Genomic DNA, 25,285 nt, shown 5'->3' with positions numbered 1-25,285 from the left:
TCGGGGCAGTGAGGGCTCCCCCCATGTATCTCAGGGGCCCTGGCTGCTGAGGGGCAAGGATCTGACCCTGGAAGCTCAGCTCAGTGCCTCTCTCCACCCTCTCCCCTCCCTGTCCCCTGCTGTTGGCCAGGGCATGCCCCAGAGCGTGGCTTCCTCGCCCTGAGACTTAGCCATGTCAAGTCTCATGCCCGCGGGGCCTGGGGGCTGGGCAGTGTGATTCCTCCTCTGCAAACTGTGGCTTCCTGTGCACCCGCTGACTTCTAGACCTCTCATCTGCCAGAGCATCTGAACTGACCCCCATCTGACAGATGGGGAAACTAAGGCCCATGGAGGGGCAGTAGGTTACCCCGGTCACATGGCAAGATCCAGAACTAGAGCCAAAGTTCCTGACCCCACTTCCAGTGCTCTTCACTGTGTCCTGCCACCTTCCTTTGTCCATCCTCAGTCAGTCAGTCAGTCAGCAAACGCTTCCTGAGAGCCAGCTGTGGTTCAGGCACTGTGTGTGCATGTGTGGAGGGGTGGGGGGACGCTTCTGCTCTCCTACACTCGCAGGCAAATAGGGCACAAATAGGTCACCGGGCAGTGACCATGTCATATGAAAAATGCTAGGGTGATGGGAGCGGAGGAGGTCTGGGGAACGTATTAACATGCAGCGTACCTGACAGCAGTGGCTTCCTGGGAAAGTGATTTTCAAGCGAAGTCTTAAAGGGAGACTCCGAGACTTCCAGGCAGAAGGGGATGAGTGGAGGGGCCTTGTTCCAAGGGGCAAAGGGAACGGCTTCTGAAGGTTGGAAGCCAGAGGGAGGGGTTTGCCTTGGGGAACTGAGAGGTGGAAAGTCTGGCTGGAGAGAGCCAGGGCTCCTTAGAGACCGTTAGGTCTATGTGAGAGCACTGGGAGGGCCACGGAAGGGCTGGAGGGGGGCGGCTGTGTACCTGGAGTGGGAGGGAGAGCAGGGTAGAGCAGGAAGGCCAGACAAGAGGCTGGCACAGGCCACAGGGGGCTGAGGCTGGGACTGGGCTGCAGGGAGGGACAGAATGGGGTGAACGGGGACAGTGGCTGCAGGGGGGTAACTGGGGGCAGTAGCAGTGGGCCCTGGAGCCAGAGGGAGGTCTGGTCCTGTGGGTGGAGGTGGTGGGCAGCCTCCTCTGTGGGGAGGTGGCCCTGGAAGACACCCCCTGGGTGGGGCCTACGGGCCCAGGCTTCAGGGAGGGATACTCTAAGGGCTGCACCGTCCAATACAGTTCCACCATGACTCATTACAGTAACTAAAATCAAATAAAATTGAAAATTGAGTTGATCTGTCACACTAGCCACATTTCAGGTCGGTGCTCAAGAGACGCCCAAGGCTAGTGGCTACCAGTTGGGCAGTGCAGATATAGAGCATACACATCATCAGAGAAAGTTCTGTGGGACAGCTCTGCCCTAGCAGTGAGCTACTTCTGGGCCAGGAAAGGTGTGCTCGTCCAGGTCTGAGCAAAGGGCAAAGGTGCGGATGGGGAGAGGCTGAGAAGTGGGACCAGGGGCCCCCAGTGAGAAGAAAAGGCAGAGGAGAGCCGGGGAAGTGGTTTCCTTAGCAGCGTGATTCCGTGACATGGACATACAGACAATTCCTGCTCCAAAGGGCACACAGGCACCCTGTGAGTGCAGGCGCCCCAAACCCAGGATGCCAACAGGGCTTTGGCAGCTGTGTGGTCTTCAGCAAGCCACGCCATCCCCCCCCCCCCCAAACCTCAGGCTCCTTCTCTGACCCTCTCTTGGGTGCGCATAGGGAGAGTCTGGGGAGATGGCAGATGGGAGGATGCCCTAGGAAGTGCTGCCACCAAAGGCCCTGCCCCAGTCCCGGGCCCATATGAGGGCTTCCAGAGGGCTCCCTGGGCTCTGGAGCAGGCAAGCTATCTTGGAGTAGGTGAGGAAGGGCATTGAACAGGGCCGTCCTGGTGAGACATGCAGCCCAGGCGTCCGGCCTGGAGGCAGGAACCCAGGGGCACGTGCATACCACCCATCCCAGCAGGGAATGCGGCCTGCTGGGCAGAGACGAATCTGAGAAGCTGGCGGAAGGCCAGGCTGAGGGAACCCAGTGGGAGAGGAGCTGGAAAGGAGGCCGGCCAGAGGCAGATGCCGGCAGAAGGCCTGGATCTGAGGGGCCTGGCCACCGAGGGGAGGCTCAGAGGGGAGAGAGGAGCATGGGGGCAGGGCGCCAGCTTGTGGGGAGCTGGCAGTGTGGCTTCCAGACCTCAGGCCCCAACTCTTCCCCTGTTGGTGCCTCTCTCCTGGGCTGGGACCCTTAATGAGCGCTCCAGCTGCCTGTTGCTTGATTTGCTTGCTGTAAAGAAAGAAACTGGAATGTCCCAAATGGAGGAAATCAGATGTCACCCGGGGCTGGGCAGAGGGTGTGCGTGAAAGAGAAGGGACTGGAGGTTAAAATAGCCAAATCCAGGCCAAGGGGGAGCAACGGTGTCAGCAGCTGTTGGGCATTGGGGGGTGCCAAGCAGATTCCCCTTCCCTGACAGTCGGAGTAACGGCCCACCGATGGGAATGGCTCGTGTTTATGTGGTACATACAGCAGCCGGTGCTGTGTGCGAGGCCTCTTTCAGTCCTCACAGCCTCCCTAAGGGACTGACGCTCTCATTGTCCCATTTTACAGATGAGAAGACTGATGTCACTGTACCACCCCACCCTCCCACTCCGCTCTCTATGATCCGATCCTTTGGGTGTTAAGGGCATTTTCCACCTCTAGGAATTTCCTGATGGTGGTGTGGGGGTGGGGTGGGGGTGGGGGGTGAAACTTCCAGGCTAAACTGTTGAGGAACCCCAGGCAAACTCTCTCATCCCTAAACATAACAATGCCAACCACTGTAACAGGAATGGCTCACATTTATAGGGTGTAGACAGGGGCCTTTTATTGTGTGTTTTTTTTCCAGAGGAGCATTCAGGGGAGAGATCAAAGCAGTGTCTGCAAGACTGGGGCTCCGGATGGGGGAGTCCCATCTCAGTCTCCTATGGTTGAAATGCTGGAAAGAGGACAGGAGCAGGGTCTTCCAGGGGACTTTTGTGCTCCTGGGGGTGCAGCCTGTAGATCACAGCAGCCTGCGCCTCGGTCATCAGACAAACCCTGAGTCCAGGTGCCCTCACATGCAGCCAGCCATGCAGCCAGCCACTGTGTCTGACTCCGCATGCAGTAAGTGCATGAGCGGTCTTGTGGGAGTTAAGGGAGGGAAGATCCTCAGAGCCTCTCAATCTCAGCCCCCTCTCTTACAGATAAGAAAACAGGTCTGGAGGCTCCGAAACCAGGTTCCACACGACACCTTCTCCCTTCCAGACTATAATTAATTGTCTGATCAAGTGGTGGCAAAGACGCTGCGGGCGTGCTCTCCACTCCCCAGTCCCTGGCCTCAGCAGGCATTGTTAATCAATTGCAGCACACTTTCCCATTGAGCTCAAGTGCGGCTTCAGAATCCTTCTCAACACTTCTCCAGGAAACGACCACTAACTCGTGAGAGTTGGTGTTCAAGATCAAGAGCGATTTCGTGACTCTCAGTTAAAAGAAAAATACAGAGCGATATTTATTACAGATAATGCCAGGGAGAGTTGTTAATGTTTTACAGGTTCTCCAAAGATCTTAAAACTAGCAGGTAGCTCCAAACCAGACTGAGGACCTCATTAAGTCGCCAACCCTCCTAGGAGGGTGGCGGGAAAGTCAAAGCATCTGAGACAAGATGCCGTCTGCCTTGAGTAACATCTCACCATTTGACGCTCTCAGAAAGATGTCTTTTTTCCCTTACTCCTAATCATCTTCAGCTTGCCCCGGTGCCCTCTGGAAAGCCTTCCTCAGACCACTCCAACCCAAAATGGGCTCTCTCCCTGCTCTGACTTCCTGCAGAACTTGCAAAGTAAGTGTAGACATGGTCTGTGCTGCCTTCTCTTGTCCCAGAACCACGGCAGTCATTCCTAACCCCTGAACACATTCCCCGTGAGCCTAGGTGGGCCTCAGGATCCTTCTCAACACAGCACTCCAGACTGCCACGCCCCGTCTGTTAGAGTCAGTGTGCGGGGAGCATCTATTTGCCATCCGTGGCTCGGCCCCAAGTGCATCGTGCAGCCAATTCTCTCCATTGCCTTTAAGTATCCTGTCTCTGCGGTGGATCACACATGATCCCAAGGCGGGGTTAAGGGCTCACTGCCTCCAGGACCTGGACTGAGCCTAAGCACAGAGTGTAGACCACCCTTAGTACTTCGTCGCTGGCTTAAGGTCCCTCTGCTAGAGGCTGGTGAAGCCGTCTCAGTTGGCTGCCCTGCTCACCCCCAGCCCCAGACCCTGCGGTGTGTTCAGCATCTGCTCAGGGGTGCGCCCTGGAGGTGGGTGTCTCACTGTCTCACAGCCACCAGCAGAAGAGGAAATGATTAACTCCTCCTAAGTCAGGGCTGCCTCCTGGGGCAGGCTGGGAGAGTGGGGCTGGTTCAGTGTGCTGTGTTCCGCCTGGACAGAGCAGCTGAGGGCGTCCATCCCCTCCCCTCCCATCCCCTCCCATCCCCTCCTCCCCACGGTCAGGAGCTTCCTCTTCACCTGCCCAGGCTGCCCAGCACATTCCTGGTTTGGGCAAAACAGTGAATTGGGCAAGTCCACGGCATGTGATGTCACTTGAACCTCTGCCACTCACTGGTTGTGTGACCTGAGCTTCAGCGTCCTGATCTGGAAAATGAGGACCACAACATCCTCCTCACAGGTGGTTGCGGGATTAAATGAAATCATTCAGTTATTAGCAGCTACAATCATGACCACCTGTCTCAGCATCAGAGGAGGAGGTAAGACGGGGTTGTACCTTGCCCATAAGTTTTATTATTAGCTAGTATTTATGGAGCACTGTTCAAAGATTTCTACCATCTTTTAATTCATTTAATTCTCAAAATGATCCTCTGAAGTGGTTAAAGATTTATAATTTTTTTCAATTTTATATTTAATATTCCTGCAGAAGAGACAAATGGAGGCCCAGAGAAGTTAAGAGACTTTCCCCAGGTCACACAGCTAGTGAGTAGCAGAGCCAGGCCTTGAACCCAAGCAGTCTGGCCCCAGAGCTGGCACTCTAAAGCCACTAGTCTACACCATCTATATAAAGTGCCAAACCCTACTAAGTCAGCTGAGGCAGGTCATACAGACCAGGGGCTAGGGACCTGTTCAGTCTGGTTCAGCTCCCTCGGGGTGGCGTTGACTAAACTGACTTGGCATCAGGCCTGCGTTACCATCTTTGCTGTAAGATGACACAGAGGATACTGCTTGTGACATCAGGCCTCGGTGAGGAGGAGTCAGGGAAATCCCCGTCCAGCCTTGGTTTCCAGAATACTTGACTTCCCAGGAGGGATGGATTGGGTCTTGTCTCTCGGGCACTTAAAGCTTAGCACCAAATCTGGGTTTCAGCCCGTGATACCGGCTAGTCCTCCAGCAGAAGTTTCTGTTTAAGCGCCAATCCCAGTTCCTGTTTATCACCCTGCCCTAGCTTATTCGGTGTTCCCCTTACCTGCAGCCGCTTTATGGTGTAACACGTGTCTGGCTGCCCGTCCGTGCAGCCGCCTGAATGTCTCTTTTTGGAGAAAGACAGGGGTAGAAGCTCTGTAGCAACTGAACTCTTTAAAGATTTGTATTTATTTATTTGAGAGAGACAGAGAGAGAGGGGGGCGGGGGAGTGATAGACCATGAGCAGGGTGTAGAGAGAGAAGCAGACTCCTCGCTGAGCAGGATGCTTGAAGCGTGGCTCGATCCCAGGACCCCAGGATTGTGACCTGGGCCTCAGGCAGATGCTTAACTGACTGAGCTACCCAGGCATCCACAACTGGACTCTTTAAAGTTACTCTCATATCTGCACACTCTCGAAGACCTGGCCCTGGCTACAGAGTGTCAGCTGGGAGCAACACACCAAGGCTGACCCCCTCCCCTAAATCCCGAAGTGAATGCCATGAATAGGGTCTTGCAGTGGGGTGTTTAACAAGCATGGCTGGAAGCCCCTGAGACAGAGAGAGACAGACTTTAGGGGCATCCCACGCGACTGAACCCAGACCCCTCACCTGGGTCCTAGACAGTGCCGAGAAGCTGGTGCTGGCAGGAATGAGGGTCACAATGAGGTGTCCGTAAAAGTGCTACTACACAATGCACAGATTGAAAGTGTAGGGAGCTTAAAGAAGGAGGTTGGTTTGGGATTTGGGGTTTGGGATTTGAGGTTTGGAGTTTGTTTTGGTTTTGAAAAATAAAATCAACTGAGGGTTTGCCCTCCAGGAGGAAGGTTTCAGAAGTCTCAGGAATCTTTTCATGTCTTTTAGTTGCATGATGTCCCTTTCAGAAGCAGCTGTTGAGTCCTCAGTAAATAAAGGAAGTCAGCAGGCTTCTTTAAGGGAAACTGAGGCCAGGATCTCAGGAGGGCCTGGGAAGGCTGGGGCAGACAGGGGTCCCTGGCTCTCCTGGGTGTCGTCTGTGCCGCCAGCAGACCCTGGCAGCAGCTCCCTGTGGACACGCCCCCCACCCATCTGCACACCAAATGCCCCTTGCCCCGGGGTGGGGGCCTCCCTGCAGAAAATTCTTGGTGGCCAAAAGGGCGGGGATCGGGCTGCTGGCAGCAGGGGCTCCCCTTCAAAGGGCAAGCCACACACGAAGGGGAGGAACTGCCTGCCTGAGAGGCTGGGCACAACCTTCCAGGGGCACATGGAGCCCCTGTCTCCTGTGCTAGAGCCTGTTTTGGGTCTTCCTGAAGCCACATGGCTAGAGTCCACACGGCCTGGGCCTTGTAAGCCTCCCTTCTTCTCCTCCCCACCCACGCCCACCCCAGCCTCTGGCCTTCCCAGCGCACTGGCCCAGCCTTGGTCTCCCCTTCACTCAGCCCCTCTCCTGTCCACCCCACCCTCCTGCACGGGGCTCATGCCTCTCTGTTAAGTTACGAGGAGGCCTTAGGGCCCCCTGAGGACACATCTTCCCCAAGAAGGCTGTTGCAGGGTCCAGGGGTCTGCAGTCCTGCAGGTGCTTATTCTGCGGCAGATGCCCCAGGAAGGTGCCTCTTAAGCCATCACTGCAAGGTGTTCCACATCAGGTCACACTCTGGCAAGGTGGCCTGTGGGGCAGGACGGGAGGGGGGACAAGGGTGCAGAGAGGGGGCTGGTTCAAGGGGCATTAGCTAGGGCTCTTCCAGGAAGAGCTTGGTCCCCATGAGCTGCCATTTGCAGTTTCCTAAGGGTAGAGGGAGACTCCGTGATGTGGAAGGTCAGAGGATGGTCCTGCCACTTCCAGCCTCTCCTCACTCCGTAGAACCAGAGTATTGGGAGAAAGGGAGCTATGAACTATACCCGGGAATCGCCCTGACAATATCCTTGGTTCTAGGGCTTACATACCCACAGTGACAGGGAGCTCACTGCCTGTTGCAGCTGACTGTTCTGGCTGCAATGGCTGTATTCTTCATCTTGTCAGAGCAGCAGGCCCATCTCTACACCCACCATACCACCCCTTCAGCATGTCTTGAAAGCAGGAAGCCCTCCCCTCCCCAGCACCCCTTCATTTGAGGAGGCATTGGCCTCTGGCTGCACCTACTCCAGGCCCCGCTGCCTGCAGACCTGTCCCCTTCTCTCCATCACTGCTTGCCCTACCCCAGTGGGGCTGCCCACAGTCACCTGGGCCGTGGCAGGAGCCTCCTAACACACCTGCTCCCCTTCACCCTGCTCCGTCCCTTTCAGCATCTGCACAGCAGCCGGGGTGATCCTTTTAAAAGCTCTAAATATAATCACCACAACCCCCTAATTACAAGTCTTCAGTAACTTCCCATTGTTCTCAGGCCAGAGACCAAATTGCTTAATGCAGTCCCGGAGGCCTGAAGGGCTCAGCCCTTGCCTCCCTCTCTTGCCTCATGGCTCCCCTTCCCTCACGTTCCGAGTCCAGCCACATGGCCCTATGCAGTCAGACCTAGGAGCACAGGCTCTGGAGCCAGATTGCTGGGTTCAAGTCCCGCTCTGCTAAGTTACTGGCCATGTGATGTTGGGCTAGTTGTTTAACCTCTCTGTGCTTTGGGTTGTACCTCTAAAAAATGGGGTGATGATAGTAAAGAGTGCCTCCCTCTGATTGAGTGTTGTTCTTAGAATTTAAAAAGGTAAAACAAGTGCTTTGAGCAGAGCCTGGCCTTCTAGTAATATGTACGGCAATCTCCTGGAAAGGGCCAGAGCCATCCCCTCGCGCCCATCAGGTGTGCAGTGCAGGGACCAGGCTTCCTGGTTCAGACCCGGCCTCTGCCCCTCCTGGCTGCAAGTCAGCCCCTGCTCTCTCTGTCTTGGGTTCCTCGTTCATGAGTGAGTTGCTGCGAGTGCTGTATGGATTCCTCGATGCTGGACCCCTGCCTGTCCATAAGAAGCGCATTACGGTGTCAGAGCTCAGCTGTTTCCCTGCACCTGGGCTCTCACCTTGGTTAGTTGCTGGTGACCCTCAGGTCTCAGCCCTGCCGTCACTTCCCCACAATGAACCAGCCTGGACAGCCTCACCCCTGCCCACCCAGAGCCTGATGACAGTGGCTGCAGAGTTCTCGTTGCTGTGTGCGGTTTGTAGACTGTTGTCCTCCGGCCTGGCGAGTAAGCTCCAGAGAGTCTGGTCCCGCGTGTCCTGGCACTTTGCGTGGCCCTGGCATGCGAGGATGCTCAACAGCCACTTGCTGAAAGGAGGGAAGGAGGGAAGAGGCTCCTGGCTTCCACTCCAGCACTCTCACCTCGGCCCCTCCTGCTCTGTGTAGGGGACCCTGCTTCATCCTGCACCAGACCCGGAGATAATCCCAGGCCCCTTGAACCTTTGGCTATAGGCCCCATGACCACCTGGCTCCCCCTCACGTCTACATAGTTCCAGGGCCCCCCTGCCTGACTCCCTGAGGCAGCAGCAGGGTGGAGAGTAGCTGAAAGGAGGGACTTTCTCATATGAAGGCTGGAAGCTCACACAGGGGCATTCACCTCCTTCCCCTGGCTTTTTCTGATCCGCAGAGCCTGGAGCAACACTGCTCTGTGGTTCTGGTGAAAGAGGGGGGCAGAGGGAGCCCGTGGCATCTGGCGGCCCCTCAGGCCCCTGTTTCATAGTCCTGGGAGTCTGTGATCGGATGCCAGGTCTGTTGCACAAAGAGAATTGTGGAGGGAGGAAGAAGACAGCTCCTCAGGCACACCCCATGGCACCCCCGCCCGGCCCCCAGAGCAGAAGGGGCGAGTCCAGTTTGGGTGGATGTGGGTTGAGCGTCTCAGTTTCCTCCGTTTTGATTTCCCCACACTGATCTGCCTGTGCTCCGGGGCGTGCAGCCGCCCATGGGCCTGACCCCTCAACAAAGCCCATCTGTGGGGCCAGCCCCCTCCTTCCATCCCTGCGATTAGGCCCATGGGCCGGCTCCCCACAGCTTCTGTCCTGCATCTGCGCCTTTGCTCCTCACCAGAATGCCCTCCTCTCCCATCTCCATCTATCCAAATGCTGGCGAAGCCCAGGCCTAAGCCCACGTCCCCCTTAGCACCACAGGCATGGGTGCTGGGAGGCAGACCTCAAAGTGATTAATTCAGTTCAAGTGTGGATCGAAACAGCAGACCAGGCCCTGCCCTCCAAAAACTGGCTCAGTCTCTACCAGGGCGCCAGCCCAGTAGCAGGATGGCCCAGGGTAATGAAAAGGGCTCTAGCAGATGGGATCAAGCACCACTCTGTGCCAGGCATTGTAACCAGACACTGGTGTAGGGACTGGAGCTTTGCTCAGTGGGGTCATTGCAGTGGGCAGATCCTTCTTTCACTTCTAGTCGTCAAGGTCAAAGGGTGGGCTGCGGGCAGGACCCTCACTCACCCTTCCTCTTCCCAGGAAAGGGGTTCAGAGTTTCCCAGGAACAGGGCCATGGCAGGAAACTTGACCACCTCTCTGCAGCAGTGCCCGGGGCCTGGCCGGCCTCACGGGGCAGATGTGGGGAGATAGTCCTGCCACCAGCTCGAGAGAGAAGTGGCCTTCGCCTGGCCACCACCATGAAAAACAAGCTAGCATAGCAGCTGCTCACTGTTCTTCACACCTGGACACTCTCTCTTGCTTTTTGATCTCATTTCATTTTATCCCATCCTGTGTAGTCCAGTGCATAACCCAATATTAGTCCCATTTTGTAGATGACAAAATCGAAGTCCAGAGGGATTGTATCTCTTGCTCAATACTCAGGGGGAGGGCTGGGAACTAGACCCCAAGGTCCTGGCACTCCCTAATGCAGTGCAAGCCCATATTGACACAGCCATGCTCTGCATGTAGTGGACACCTCAGCAGAGTTTGATGCCATCTGTGCTAACCTAAGATAGAGTCCTACCACAGTCATCAAGGGCAGGTGGGTTCTAATAGGAGTCATATGCTAATATCAAAAATTAATTATTAGGGGCACCTGGGTGCTCAGTGGTTGAGTGTCTGCCTTCGGCTTAGGCTGTGACCCTGGATCCCGGGATCGAGTCCCATATCGGGCTCCCCACAGGAAGCCTGCTTCTCCTCTGTCTGTGTCTCTGCCTCTCTCTGTGTCCCTCATGAATAAATAAATAAAATCTTTTTTTTTTTTTAAGTAGTCTCCACATGGAGCATGGAGCCCAATAACATGGGGCTTGAACTTGTGACCCTGAGATCAAGAACTGAGCTGAGTCAGAGCCACTCAGACAACCCAAATAAAATCCTTTAAAAAATTACTTATTAAAGGACATTTTCCACCAAAATACTTAGCACAGTCCCTGACATATGCTGCTCAATATGTGTAGCTATTATTAACATTAACTTATTGTATAATTCCTCCTGGTAAATGCTTAATGGTTTCCAAGGCCCTTTCTACAGCAACATGTAGGCAGTTGGCGGGGGGCGGGGGGGGGAGGGGAGGGGCAACAGCCCCATTTTACAGATTGTCCCAGAAGGGAGGTCCCGGGGTCAAGGTCACAGTGTGGAGTACAGACCTCACCTGCTCTGGACTCCATCCTCCACACCAGGACTTGGTCCACCCACATACTACAGAGACCCAGGTAGAGCCTGAGCCCTTTAAGAGCCCCAGGACCAAGCACAGGGAGGGAGTGGCCCCGAAACCCAAGGCCAGGCCTCTCTGCATTCTCTGGGGGAAGTGAGTAGCCGCCTGGCATTTTCTCTTTGATACTGATACAGGCATTTTAATAGCTACGAAGAGCAGGCGGGTGCTGTTTCGGCTCTGGCCGTGCGGGGCATTCCAGGAGGCCCCGGCCGCCAGCAGGGGTGGAGCAGGAAGGCGGCTAGGGGTCTGCACCGGGGGCCTTAGAAGGTTTTCCACCCACCCCTGAGCCTCAGCCTGGGCATGTCTCACCAGGAGTATCAAACTCAGACACCTAAGGGGGCCAGGCTGGTGGCCCCAGTAGGTGAAGCTGGCCAGGGGGATGGTACTGTGCTGGCCCGGGCAGCACATGCCCACCTAAAAGGGGCAGCCAACACTCAGCACCACCCAGGCATCACTATGGCCTGGTGTTCCCAGAACCCCCCACTGTACAAGAGGAACCAGAAATCCAGACCTTTATGTGAAACCTCTCGATCTGTAAGCAACTGCCATTCATTGAGCACCTACCATATGCCAGGCCTTGTTCTAGGCACTGGGGATACAGCAGTGAATATAACAGACCAAAATATCCATCTCCTTGTGGAGCTTACCTTCTAGAGATCGGGGTGGATAGTAAGCACGATAAATGAGCCAACAAAACAAAATCCAGAGGGAAAAAAGTAAAACAGGGAGGAGGGATAGTAAGTATATTGCAGGAGGGCACCAGGGAAGAGGAGGCCTCCCTGAGAGCAAGTCGGTGGTTAGCCAGGAAAAGAACACCCTGGGCAGCCAGGCCAGCACGTTCAAAGGCCCTGAGGTAGGAGGAAGCCTGGCATGTGCAGGAGCATCTAGGAGGCCTGTGTGGGCCCCCTGGCGGTCGTAGTGGGAATGTTCTGTGGGGCAAAGGCAGGGGGACCCATCAGAAGGTTGTGGCCGTGACTGGGCCAGAGATGACCAGGCTTGCACTGGGTGTGATGGGGGGGTGGGTAGTGGGAAGGAGTCAGATCTGAAGGAGTCAGACTTTCTGGATGTGTCCAGAAAGTAGAGAGCGGGAGTTGCTGACCAAATGGACGTGGAATGAGAGAGAAGGAGGCATCACGGAGGGTCTCGAGGGTCTGGCAAGATGGAAGAGTGGCGAGGAAGACAGCAGAGGGGGCAGGCCCGAGGGACTGGGCACAGAACATAAGGCACAGAACATGTTCTGGGCACAGAACATGAGGGGCCTGGTTTGGCCGAGCTCATTTTGAGATCCTATCAGCAGAGATGTCAAGCAGGCAGCTGGCTCCGTGCATCTGGTTGTGGAGGAAGATCCAGGTTAGAGGTGCAGGAAGGGTGGCATCGTCCTGTACAGATGGTGCTGAAGACATGAGGCAGGGTGAGAGCCCCCGGGAGCCAGAGCAGGGAGGAGAGTGGTGAGGCTGGGCCCTGCGGCCTCCACATGGATAAAAAGGAACCGGGGGAGAAGGCGAGGGAAACTGAGCCAGGGGCTTTCTGGCTGCCGAGAGAAGAGAGTGGGTCAGGGAGAAGGAGGGACCAGGCGGAGATGAGAGGGACTGTCTCCTGGGCTTAGTGACACCGAGGCTGCCCGTGACCTAGGGGGTAGCACTTGGCCGAGGGCTGGGAAGAGCCTGGCGGGAGTGCTCCCGCAGAGACGGGAGGAGTCAGCCTGGGAGAGAGCCTGGTCAAGACAGGATTTTCCTTTTCCTTTCTCTTGCATGGTGGGAGGATCACCAGCGTGTTTGCCCCATGAGTCTGTCAGGAGTGGGTGAGCCGCCGCTACACCCCCCACCCCGAAGCCTGTTTGTGTAAATATGTCTTTATGGGAACGCAGCTGTGCTTGTTCAGTTTGTGTTTTTTCTTGTCTTTCTTTCTTTTTTTTTTTTAAGATTTTATTCATTTATTTGAGAGAGAAAGAGAGAGCAAGAGAGCACGAGCGGGGGGTGGGGGGGCAGGCAGACGCAGAGGGAGAAGCAGGCTCCCCGCTGAGCAGGGAGCCTGACATGGGGCTCGATCCCAGGACCCCGAGATCATGACCTGAGCCAAAGGCAGACGCTTCACCGACTGAGCCACCCAGGCGCCCCTGGTTTTCATGTTTTCTGCGGCTGCCTCTCACCCCAACGGTAGAGCTGAGGGGTTGTGTCGCCCTGTGGCTCCCATGGCCTGAAATATTCACTAGCTGGCCCTTTACAGAGAATACTGAGCCTGATGCGAGCCTAGAGGAGGACGGAGTCCAGAGGAGGCTACTGCTGCTGCAGGCCTGTGGGGAAGGCCTGGCGCGCAGGTGAACAACTGGCCTCACGTGGGAGGAGCAGAGAGAAGGGGCAGGTGCAGTCACAGGGCCTCTTTGCCTGGTACAGGAGCCCCTGGCAGACCTTGTCTGCTTGCTTTTTTCTCAGGGCCATCAGCTGACAGGGACGTGGGGGGAGGAGCAGTGGGGTTGGGAGGGTGGAAAGTGGGAGAAGCAGGGGCAGCGAGCTGAGCTGACGGGGCCAGGGAGACACTGGGTGCCTGCCTGCTGGGCTCTCCTCGGGATCATGGTGGTGAATGAAAGCGAGGCCCGTTGGCAAGGCCTGGATGGTGCACCCCAGCACCTACCTGGTGCTAGAGCTTTATGGCTGTCGAGAAGCCATGGAAATGTCAAGGGTCTGTGTCACTATAAATTCAGGCTCTGCCAGAGAGGAGGACAATGATGGAGAAATATTTATGGGGAGGGGGGACGTGGGGAAGCTGGCCTCCTAACCGCTGCACACGCCAGGGACTTCAGCATTCTGGTTGAGGTCAATAACTGTGAGCCGCGGGACCGCTCCCCCTCCCTTACCTGTGAAATCACTCACTTCAAACTGCTGGAAAGAAATTCAATGGAAAAAAAAAATCACCCTAGGAGGCAAATAAAATCTATCGAAAGGCCAGTTTGGCCCTATAGCTCCCAGGTTCTAATTGTGACTCTAGCACCTGAGAGTGAGGTGTTGTACCTACGTCTGACCCTGGCCAGGTTAGTCTCCCTGCACCCCTGCCCCCGCCTTGCACCTCGGGTTCCTCACCTGTAACACGAGTATCACAAGAGCTAACATCTGTTGTGTGCCTCCCCGGTGTCAGGCACTTTTCCTTCTGTGCATCGACCTTTCCAATCCCCCCGTTAGCCCAGTGAGGCAGGGACTTTAATCTGCCCAGGGTCTGAGAACTGCCTATGAACCCAGGCAGCCTCTCCCCAGAAGTGTCCCTTGGAGCCCCCGTGCCAGCGTGGCCCTCCCTGGGTGGCTCAGTGCACTGCCCTTTGAAAGGCAGGGGGCCCAGGTGCTGGTGCTTACAGCCGTGTGTCTGTCCGTTCGCCACCAGGATAATGGCAGCTCCTGGAAAGCAGGAGATGCTCCAGTTTACTTGTTGATGCTTCCTTAGGGCCTTCCTGATGGGTCCAGTGATTTGCAAAGAAGAGGTTCGATAGAGAGGCAGGTGGCCGGCCCTCAGCCCGCATCCCTACCCTTACCCAGACCTGCCTGTGCCTGGCTGTGAGGGACATCAGGAGAACAGTCACTGTCCCTGACGCTGGGATCAATCAGGAGCCCAGACCTAGACAGGAAACAATTAGCAGAGAGCCGAGAAAAACAGGTCATTGTGCCCATGATTGTGGGGTGCAGGAAGGCCACAACTGGTTTATAGGGCCCTGGGGTTGGGGTTAATTTCTTTAAGAGCACTCCGAAGACATCAGACACTGAGATTCCCTAGATGGGACCTTCTCCATCTGCTTCTTATTACACAGACGCCTGTGGCCAGTCTTTGATCCAGAAACAGTCCCCCTGCCAGCCCCCAGGCAGCCCCCTCCCCCCCCCTCCATCCCCACCACCCGCAGACCCTTCCCAGGGCTTGGCCTTAGGATTCCATGACTCCTCTTCTCTGTCTCCTTTTTGCAGAAATGGAAGCTCCACTCTCGGAGGCGCCGGGAGGCCTTCCCGAAGACGTCTCCAGGATGTCACTGCCCGCCAGGTAAGGAGCCCTGCGAGTAGGTGCCTAGGATGGGGACACACACCAGAGACCCTCTTAGTGGGTGTGCTGTAGCCACCCCTGCTCAGAGCGCCGCTTCTCATGTGAAAGACAGGAATGACAAAATCTGTGATGCTTACCTTCCCTCTACTAGTGGCTTGGCATGCCCACCCCCCCACTTGTCATTCACTCATTCAAGTATTCATTAATTTGTCAATTCTTCTATGAGGGTGTGTGCGCCAGGCTGTGAAGTGGTATATGATGATGCGCATGGCCATGTTCAGAAAATCTTTAAGTATTATGTAGGGTTGAAGAAAATGTAAACCTGTAAGGGCAGGACCTGGTTTCTCAAGTTTATTGTTGTGCCCCCCAACTCCCAACACATGGTAGGTGTTTAAAAGTGTTACACGGACAAATGGATTACTCCACCCTTGTAAAACCTTCCTGCCCTAGCTAGATGGCTCGGGGTGCTGTGCGTTCGCTGCACGGCCCCCGGGCTGTACGCATACACACACGCGCAAGCTAAAGCTGCAAGGGGACGTGGGGGGTCATCTGGACTGAGATTCCACTTTGCCATGGAGCAGATCACTAGTGAGGATGCCTGTTCGAGTACTTTCCTCTGCTTCTCACCCAGAGCTCCTGCTCTGTGCTGGGCTCCCTGCTGGGTGTTGGGTTCAATGGCACTGTCCGCTGTTAATAATGGTGTCAAGTCATAGCTCGCGAGGACTTTTGTAGGTTGCTGACCATTATGGGTAACCTATGAGGCAAGTCTCCTTGTTCCCATGAGTAACTGGAATGGGTGGGCTGTCCTTCTTTGGGGGTGAGGAAGGAAGCTCCCAGAAAGGCCTTGGGGAGGGGGGCACTTCGGAGTAATCACAGAGGGCCACTGCCAACTCCAAGGAGGCCCCTTGAGAGCCTCTGTGGGCAGGGGACACTGGCAGGACACCCACAGGACCCTGGTGGTTCTCACCCAGGGTCCGCAGGCCAGGAATGGAAGCCAATGGGTGGTAAGCATATGGGAAACAGAGGGCCCACATTCTCAGAAGAGTGAGGGAGCTGGGGTGGGAGTGACAGTTCAGGGTGCTGCCATGGGAAACGGTGGGGCCATGATGGGATTCCACTGGCCCGTTGGGAGAGGGTCACCCGGGTTAATTAAAAGGGTGTCCGAGTCCTGGGAAGCTTCCTCCCTCCCTTGGGGCCCAGGAGATTGAGCCCTGGCATCTGGGAAAGTTTTTGGGAGAAGAATGCCAAGGTTAATGAGATGGGATGAGGGTGAGGGAAGGGTGGTGGGGCCTTGGCAGAGCACCTGCAGGATCAGGGCTTCTAGGGCAGCCCACGCCTCAGATAAGACCGCCCCATAGCTCTCGGCCAAACTGCCATTATCTTTTGCTCAAAGTCTAGAAGGTTGCTGAAGGGCAGGCCATTAGGAGCCGTAGAAAATAGAGGCTTGAGGTCCAGCTCTGATGTTTACCAGCGGTGTAGAATAATTAGGGAATGATGTAACCTGTCTGCCTCAGTTTCCTGGTGTGGAAAGGGGGAGATAATAGCCACCTTGCAGGTGTAGTGTGGAGATGCAGTGAGATAGTCCTGGAAAGCACTTAGTACCATTCCTGATTCCTAGGAAGCGCTATTACCATTATTTCCTCACTTCCTCTTGTACTTAAGGATGTACAAAAATCCCGATCCAACACCACGTCCTGGCGTGCAGGACACGCATTTGTGGTAGGGCAGAGGCTTGCCCTCTCCCTCTCCTTCCTGATTGGGCTTCACGTGTTCTGTCCCTCTTCCAAGTGGGTGTCTAACCAACAGGCGTCAAGTTTGCACTGAGGAGAGTCTGGCTCGGGCGGTCCTGGGATGCTGGGGGCCGGGGAGGCATGTGGTGGGAAGGAGGATGGTTCCAAAGCTGCTTCATCTCCCTTCACTTCTAGAAGTCTGTGGGCAACCCAGGGGTCTGAGACAGGGAGGAGGAAGCCCTGAAGCCATGGTGTGCAGCTCAGAAGTGGTGGGAAGGAGGGATGCAGTGGGAAGGAGAAAAGACAACACAGGTCCTCTGTGGGGAGGAGCCACCAGCGGGGACAGGACGCAGCTGGCAGGAGATGGGAGGAGAGAGCAAGGGCTCCGGGGAGGAGTGTCCCAGGTGTTAAAGAATCACCCAGAGGGCAGTTTGGCTCAAATGATAGATCAGCGCCAGGTGGGTAGCACCAGGAGAATTTATTTTTTATTTTTTAAAGATTTTATTTATTTATTCATGAGAGACACACACAGAGAGAAACACAGGCAGAGGAAGAAGCAGGCTCCCCGCAGGGAGCCCAATGTGGGACTTGATCCCAGGACTCCAGGATCACACCCTGAGCCAAAAGTGGACACTTGACCACTAAGCGACTCAGGTTTCCCAACACCAAGAGAGTTTAATAAGAGAACCTAAAATTGAGACAAAAATCAGAAGAAGTCTAAGATGCTCTCCCAGCTTTTTGGAGAGGCAGCAGGAAGGGACTGGAAGGGCCACATAGAGGCATCTCAGACTATGGATGGAATCACGGAGTATAACACATCTGCTAGGACGGGCTAGGTCCTGTTGGGAGGGTCCCTGCACCTGCCCCTTTGGGCCAACCTGAGGGTTCTGGCCACCTTCCGCACTGAGGACAGCCCACCATGTGGCTGCACTTACGGCCACAGCCCCTAACCGAGTCCCTGATGTGTGCCAGGACCAGTACCGAGCACTTCATACTGATGGATGACCTTCCCCAGAATGCTCCAAACAGGCAGAGTGGATTTTTGACGTTCTAAAATAGTTGCAAATCTCCAAATTCAGGAGTGGAAGGCCACTCTCATGCTTGGGCCTAAATGATGCACCTCAGATTATTTCCTTAAGGTCAGAGTTTATAAACCACTTTATGAACCACTTTGAGGTTCCTGATATTTGCAGAAGGACTTATACAACTGGAGAGTGCTACCCACAAAGTCAGAGTATTACCATTTTTGTTTTGCCAGCATCTGATAACATAGTAGATGCTCAATGCATCTCTAATAAATTGCCATCAGTTAACATTGCCGAGTGACTGGATTCTTCCCCGGGTCCTCCGGCTGCCCTCTGGTTGGTTTCTGACACCTCCCCCGCCTTCACACACCACATACCCCCCCCCACCCCACCCCAAGACTGTCCTGCATCTTGCCTGATGCCGAAGCCACCGCTGTTGGGACACAACACATAAACACACACGCTTTCTGCCGACCGTGGCCACTGGGATCCGAGCCTAGAATCTTGAGCCCATGCCTGCCCCCAGTCCGCCTCTGTGGCTGGCTTGGCTAAGGTGGAGCCCCGGGTGTGTTCTTCCTAGGGCAGCCTTGGGCCCCTGGATGGACTCCAGAGGGCTCGAGATACATAATCATGGGCAGAAAACCCACCTCCTTCCCTTCCTACTCTGACCTCGCCAGCATCCTCCCAGGATCCTCCCTGTCCCAAAATAGCCATGCACTAGCTTAGATCTGGCCGCTCTGGGGCCACAGGCACTGTTTCCCAGGGTTGTGATGGACTTGCAGGCCTGGGCCAGGATGCTGAAGGGTGGGCCTCACTAGGACAGTCGCAGCCACCAGAAGTTGGGAGGAGTGAACGTGGGCCCTTTGCAAAGCACACAGCCTTGGTGGGACAGGAGGAGGGCCTTGGGCACAGAGATACACACCGTGAGACTTCCCGGGCCACTTGAGAAGAACACAAAGATTAGGGAAACTCCCATCCCAGTCCCTATTCTCAGTAACAAACAAGGCTCCAGCCAGCAAGGAAGCAGCTCCTTCAGGCCCGCCACCCTGGGGCTGGGCAGGGCGGGCAGCGAGGGCTTTCACACGAGAGGAGCCGGTGCGCTGAGCTGCTGGGGTAGGTGGTTCACACTCAGGGCCTCATCTCCGAGGGGAGAGAGTAGGCCAGAGTCATTAGTTGAGCACTAGGCCAAGAGGTTTGGACTGCGGAAGCAGGGCTGAGGGGGTGCTATGGGGTGTGTGCGTTAGCATCTCAGCCAGGTCCCGCGGAGAGGATGGATGATCGGGAGAGAAGTTGCCCTCAGGCCTGCTTGTGGGAGAGCCCGTGGCCATCCACTGTTTTACAGCGTGCTCGTGAGAGGTGTACAAAGTGCCAGGGACCCCGGAGGAGCTTGGGACTCAGAGAGAACCTCACTGCGGGGGGTGGGGGGGCTGGATGTTGGCTGGAGGGCAGATGGCTAGAGATTCACCACCGTAACACCAGAGCTCCCAGTGAGAGACTCCGACAAGGCAGAGGGGAAACCTCTCGTCCTGAGCAGGTCAGAGGACAGTGGTGCCGGGCTGGGAAGGTGGCCTTGCCATCCTCGTCATGTGGCACGACGCTGCCCATTGCCTTGTTCGCACCATCCCTTGCTCGCATGGAAGACGAAGAGGCTGGGGGGTTATATGCCCTTCAGAGCAAAACTAGCATGTTGGGAAAAGAAAATCCCGACATGCAACCCTTCTGCTCGTATGCCACTGGCCAGCGCTTAGTCCATGGTTCCCAGGTCCCAGGGGAGGCCAAGCAGAGGTTCTTCTGTGGGGCACAAGCCTCTTGCTGTGGGGGGGTGCAGCATAGAGGTCACTCCAGGCTGGGGCACCCGCGTGGACAGAGGCTCTGAGAACAAGAAAAAAGCAGAATGTTTGGGAATGGTAAGCCCTTGAAGGAAGCTGGAGCACAGGAGCCATGATCTGAAATGAGGGTGGGGAAAGTCAGCAAAGGGCGAGGCCGAGGAGCTCCACCTCTCCCCTTCAGAGAGGGAAACGCTTTTCATCCTGAGGGTGCAGAGCCAGATGCTGAGCCTCCGTCCTGGCTCAGTGGAAGATGTGGTCATCGTGGGGGCAGGAATGGCGAGCACTAACACCTAGGCACTGGCTTTGTTAACCCTTGGGGGGTGATGTGGTGTCGGAGAAGATTGGGGAGCAGGGATGTGACTGACCCAACCTGTATCCTAGAGCAAATAACTAGCAATGATGCGGATGCGGAGGGTGGCTCGGCGGCAGAGAAGCCCCTTCCAGCCATGAAGGTTGGCGATTGGTGTTCAAGTCAGAGCTGCCTCCCTGGGCCTGGTTGTTTTCCACAGGTGCTAAGAGCTGGTGTCCACATGTTCCGAAGCCCTTTCTCTGTCTAGCCTTGTCCTGTTTGCGCTGGTGGCAGACCCAACCCCCACCTCCACCAGTCTCAGGGCATTTTCGTGGGCGGGACCCTGGCTGGAGCTTCCATCCTAGTCTGGGCCCCCCTCACCTCTCTTGGACTGCAGCAGAGCAGACCCACAGCCCCCTTCCCCTGTGGGTCTCCTCATTCGAGACTCAGCTAACCCAGAAAATGGAGAGTTTAGACTAAACTGTCCTCAGGTGCCATTAACAGAGAAAAATATTGCAGAGCTGATGGTTATGTGAGGCTGAACATTTACACTAAAGAAATAACTGTTTTGGGGTAAACTCTGCTCTATATGCAAATAACTAATGGGTTAATTCTGAGTCATTCCTGGCTAATCCTCAGAGCACATCCCTGACGGCCAGCCTGATAAGAGACCCTCCTGTTGGATTCCAGCTCCCCATTTCTGCTTCAGCCAGGCTTTTGTGCTGGGTCAGCTTCCTTCCCTCTCTGCCACCCCCACGTCCTCCGGCCTTTGCAGTCCCGTCTCATGGCCCATCTGACCTCCCAGACACCCAGGCTCCAACCCAGTGGCAGCATCAATGCCTCCTTCTCCTTCCCCCACATGCTCCATCCTCACAAGATCCTATCAATTCCACTCAACTGCTCAAAAACCATCCATGGCTCCCTAGTGCTCACACACAGCCCCCCTGGTGATAAGGCCATTGTCTCTCAAGCCTAGGCTCTGACCAGTCTCCTATTATGCTGTACTCCTGTTCTTTCAGTTAAAACTGGACCACTCACCTGCCCTGCCCCTACACTAGTGTCTCACCTGTCCACATCCGCTCATGTTGTTCCGATGTCTTTGTTCTGTTTCTACCTGACAAACTCTTAACCCGTCCAGGCCTGCTACAGCATCCCTGAAGCTCCTTCCATCCTTCACTCCTACCAGAGCCTTGTCTCTTGGTTCTGCTATTTGGTTACCATGCTAACATAATGCCTCGTGCACACTCAGTGTATAATCCAGGCTAAACCACCTACTGGGACAAGTAATTTTTCTGCAAATGGGAAGTGAATACAGACCAGGATGTACACACCTGTGAAGGTTTCTCTTTGGCTGTGATCACTGACCAATTGATTTAGATTCTACAGGTGCTTGACAACAAAACTCAGCAAGGCTCTTATATAGCAAGAGGAGCCTTTGCGGGTTTCCAGGCAGGGAGAACTTTCCCCACCTCTGAATCACACCAGGAAGCCTCTGCAACATCTCCCCCTAGATGTGTCACAAGCCACCCATCCTCAAAGTGCACACAGCTGAAGCCAGCGTCTTTCTCCCAAACCTGGCCCGTAGCCAGCATCCCCAGTCCTGGGGAATGGCGCCATTGCCGCACAGGCCTAGCACCTAGGCTGGAGCCTGAGAATCAGCCCAGTCCCTGCCTTTTCCCTCATATCCCACCCACCACCAAGCCCCCTGATCCCACCCGCTGATTGCCTCCAGCCTCTCCACCCCACACACCTGTTTGAGCTGTCACCATCTCTCACCTTACTGCAGGAGCCCCTAACTGGCCTCTTTGGATCCATCCCTTCTTCGTCCAGAAGACTGAATGGTCTTTGAAAAACAAATGTACAGCCCTGCTTAAAGCACCTCGTCCTTTTATTTGCCCTTAGATTGAAGGTCCCAATCCCTAATGTGGCCTGCCTGCCCCCTCAGACCTCCCCTCCTGCCAGCGTCCCTTCTGCATGCGAACAGTCTCCCAAGTGACACCCATGTGCTAGGGCCGAGGCGGTAGGTAAAGGGAGCCAGGATGTTGTGCTTTAGAAATCAGACAGCCAGTCAGTAAAGCTCAGACCCTGGACTGCAAGCGCAGGCCTTTGTGGCTCTGTTTCAGGGAAGCAAGCGGCTCGCCTGGTGGGAGGCTGGCTGTTACCTTACAGAGGTAAGGAAGGGGGGTGGGGGCGCAGGGAGCCCGCATGGGAAGGGCCTCTGCTCCCAGGGCTGCCCTCTCTGCTGCCTGGGGCATTCGCCAAAGTTCATTTCTTCCTTTTCCTCCCAAAAGCACTGCCAGATAGATCCCCAGCCCTCCTGGACAACACTGATAATGTGTTTCTCCTAGATCGGCTCTGATAAGGCTCCGCTGGGTGGTCGCTGGGATTTGCAGAGAAATAAAAATAAGGAAATGGAGGCTTCTGGAAAGGCAGTGTGCTGTGGCCAAAAGAGCTGTGGACTGGGAATCGGTCCCGGACCCGGAGGGAGTGTGAGCAGGTCACCGTCCTGTCCCTGGGCCTCAGTTTCCTCACGTGTAAAGAGAGGTTTAATGACTTTGAGGAATAGTGGAGCAGTATTTGGCAAAGTGTGGGAGGGTCCCGACAGAGCCGCCTCTTCCGAAACACTCACTCGTGCATAAGGGAGGAAAGGGTGTTCCCTGGGGCACCGTCCGCACTTTGGGGAAAGGGCAAAGAAAACCTAAATATTTGTCCGCAGCCGAGTGGAGACACATCGTGGGATGTGAAACTGCAGTAGTTTCACCAATGAAATACCGCACACGGGGAGTGTGCATGAACTTGACATCCTGGCCAAGCCATAGCGCAGATCAATCTCATCCTGTCGAGGGGAAAAAAGCAAATTGCAAGAGAAATATGTACAATATAATTCATCCCTATAAAGTCAAAAAAACATGTAAAAAAAAAAAACCCCAACAGGCCACATTATTCAGGGCATATAGGGCTAAGTAAAAAGTGTACAGAGAAATGTGTGGGAGTGAGAAACATCACATTCTGGAGGGAGGAGGGACAAGGCGAGGCCGGGATCCCTGAGGGTCTGGCTATATTGGAGACTCTTTGTGATTTCTTTTTAAAGATTTTATTTATTTATTTAGCGAGTGTGCCCGAGTGGGGGAGGAGCAGGGGAGGGGGAGAAAGAATCTCAAGCAGACCCCTCCCCACGCTGAGTGCGGAGCCCAACCCTGGGTTCGATCTCACGATCCCGAGATCACCACCCAAGCTGAAATCAAGGGTCAGATGCTTAACCCACGGAGTCACCCAGGCGCCCCTGTATTGGTTACTTTTTTTTTTTTTATTGGTGACTTTTAAGCTGGATGGTAGGTATGCCAGGTTGGTGCTATCTCTTGGTAACAGTTTCACTGAGATATCACTTGCATGTACAGTCTGTCCCTTTAAAGTGTACAATTCAGTGGTTTCCGATCTGCTCACAGAGCCGTGCAACTGTCACCACAATCAAGTTTAGAACATTTCATCACCCCAAAAGGAAACCGCCACCTTTTAGCCATCACCCCTGTGTCCCTCCATAAACCCTCCCAGCCCCAGACGACCACTAACCTACTTGCTGGTTCTATGGATTTAGTGTAATGTTTTCAAGGTTCGTCCAGGCTGTAACATGTATCAATCCTTCATGCCTTTTTATTTGCCCAATAAGACATCGTGTTTATAGCTCTTTGAGTGTCTGAAATATTTCAAGATAAAACATTTAATCATAAGGCTGAATAGAGGATGTTGTTGGATTAGAGGAAGTGGGAGGAGCCCTTCAGGCTGGGCTCTGTAACAAATTGGCATTCGTCACCAATAAGGATATGACACTGCTCGGGGCTGAGATCCCGTGTGTGGGGCCCTCTGCTACCTCCGGGCTGGCAGCAATAGTGCCGGCCCTGCCAGGACCCACATCCACAAGGCCAAAGCCGGCTCAGCTGGACTCTGACACCAAATCCCCCTCGATGCTGTGCTGCCCCCTTTCCCCTCCTCTGCCCCGTTCTGTGTCACCACCTCCGAGACATCTCCCGGGACTCTCTCTGGCATGGCTGGTGGCCTTGTCTTCTGAGCTTCCCCCAGGGCTGTGTTCTGACAGCTGTTTGGCCCCGTGGTGATGGGGCAGCGGGCAGCCCTGCCAGCCAGATCCTTCACTTGTCTATCTGCTCTGCCACTGTAAACTGAATGTGCCTGAGCCCGCCTGCTAGGCTGGAGAGGAAGGTTCCATGAAATAAGTTATGTGTCTGTTATACCTCATCTTATCTCGTTCAGGATGGGCTTTTCCAACTCTGACCCCTGCACCACGGGAAATGGCCTGGGCAGTGCTGTGCCATCAGTTGGGAGAAGCACTCGTCCAGCTTCAGGAGCAGTGGTATCCAGGGCACCTGCCCGAGGAGAGGCAGGCTAACCCCCCCGCAGCTTTAAGCATGAGCTGACTTTCAGCAACCCTGGGTTCAAATCCCAGTGGTCCTCTTCTCCTCCTTATCAGTCATGGGACTATGGATGAGTTACTCTCTTCACTTCCATCTCATGTAACACGCTAGCATCCACCTTACGGGGCTCCACGCGGGACCTGACACAAACTTGCTGTGATGAGGATGGTTGTGTCGGGTGGGAAAGGGTTCTGGTGAAATGAGGTCACGAGGAGAAGTTATGGTCTCCACGCAGCTGCACCCAGCCACGTGAGGTCCTGGAGGAGAGTGCCACGTCATGCCACTGATCGTGGTGGGGAAACGTAGCTCAGGCTGCAGAAAGTGTCAGCTCGCTCCTACCTTCCTCTCTGCCCTACTAGAGACAAAGTCATTCCAACACTGAAAAACTCTGGATGCCTCTATCTGCAGGACACCATGCAATGTACAGCAAAGGACCCAAGATGGGTGAGCTGCAGGCCTGCCCCCACGCCTTGAGAGGTGACAGTGGCCTTTTCAATGGGGCAGGAGCCCCTGGGTGTGAACCCCAGCTCTCCATGCCTAGCTCTTCAGCATTGAAAAAGCCACTAACCTCTCTGAGTTTCCATTAGCTCATCCCTTGCATATAAATAATGATCTCACAGGGTTACCACAAGAGCGCTCGGTCAACTGTGGAGTCCTACACCATGAAAGATACAAGAGGAAAAGCAGTTAGGCTTGGCCACAGTGCAGTTACTTAGCAGAATGTAGGCTGTGTGAGGGCTGGGGGCCACAGAGAGCCATGGACCGTGGCAGAGGGAGGGGTGATCACAAGTGTGGTGATAGTTGGCTCCTTTGACGGGGTGTTTGAGATCACTGCTGATACTGTGGGTCAGGGGACCTGGCAACTGCGGTTTATGAAGAGACTCACCCTCCCTGCATGCCACTATCTCCAGCCACAGCCTGGAGTGGGAACCACCGGGCAATGGGACTTTTCTGAAAGGT

At 55.0% G+C, this 25,285-nt stretch overlaps 1 protein-coding gene across 1 annotated transcript in view; it reads left to right on the top strand.

Annotated features, from left to right (window-relative positions):
• LOC129509422 (collagen alpha-1(XIII) chain-like) overlaps nucleotides 1-25,285 on the top strand; it is a 39,747-nt gene that overhangs the window by 1,831 nt on the left and 12,631 nt on the right. The window contains exon 2 of the mRNA XM_055324864.1: nucleotides 14,953-15,025. Within this exon, the coding sequence (XP_055180839.1) occupies nucleotides 14,953-15,025 (73 nt within the window). The remainder of the gene's footprint in view (nucleotides 1-14,952; nucleotides 15,026-25,285) is intronic.

Source organism: Nyctereutes procyonoides, unplaced genomic scaffold (genome assembly GCF_905146905.1).
Source record: "Nyctereutes procyonoides isolate TBG_1078 unplaced genomic scaffold, NYPRO_anot_genome, whole genome shotgun sequence".
NCBI lineage: Eukaryota > Metazoa > Chordata > Mammalia > Carnivora > Canidae > Nyctereutes > Nyctereutes procyonoides.
The sequence above is the reverse complement of the archived record's forward strand: the minus strand, read 5'-3'. Positions and strand labels throughout refer to the sequence as shown.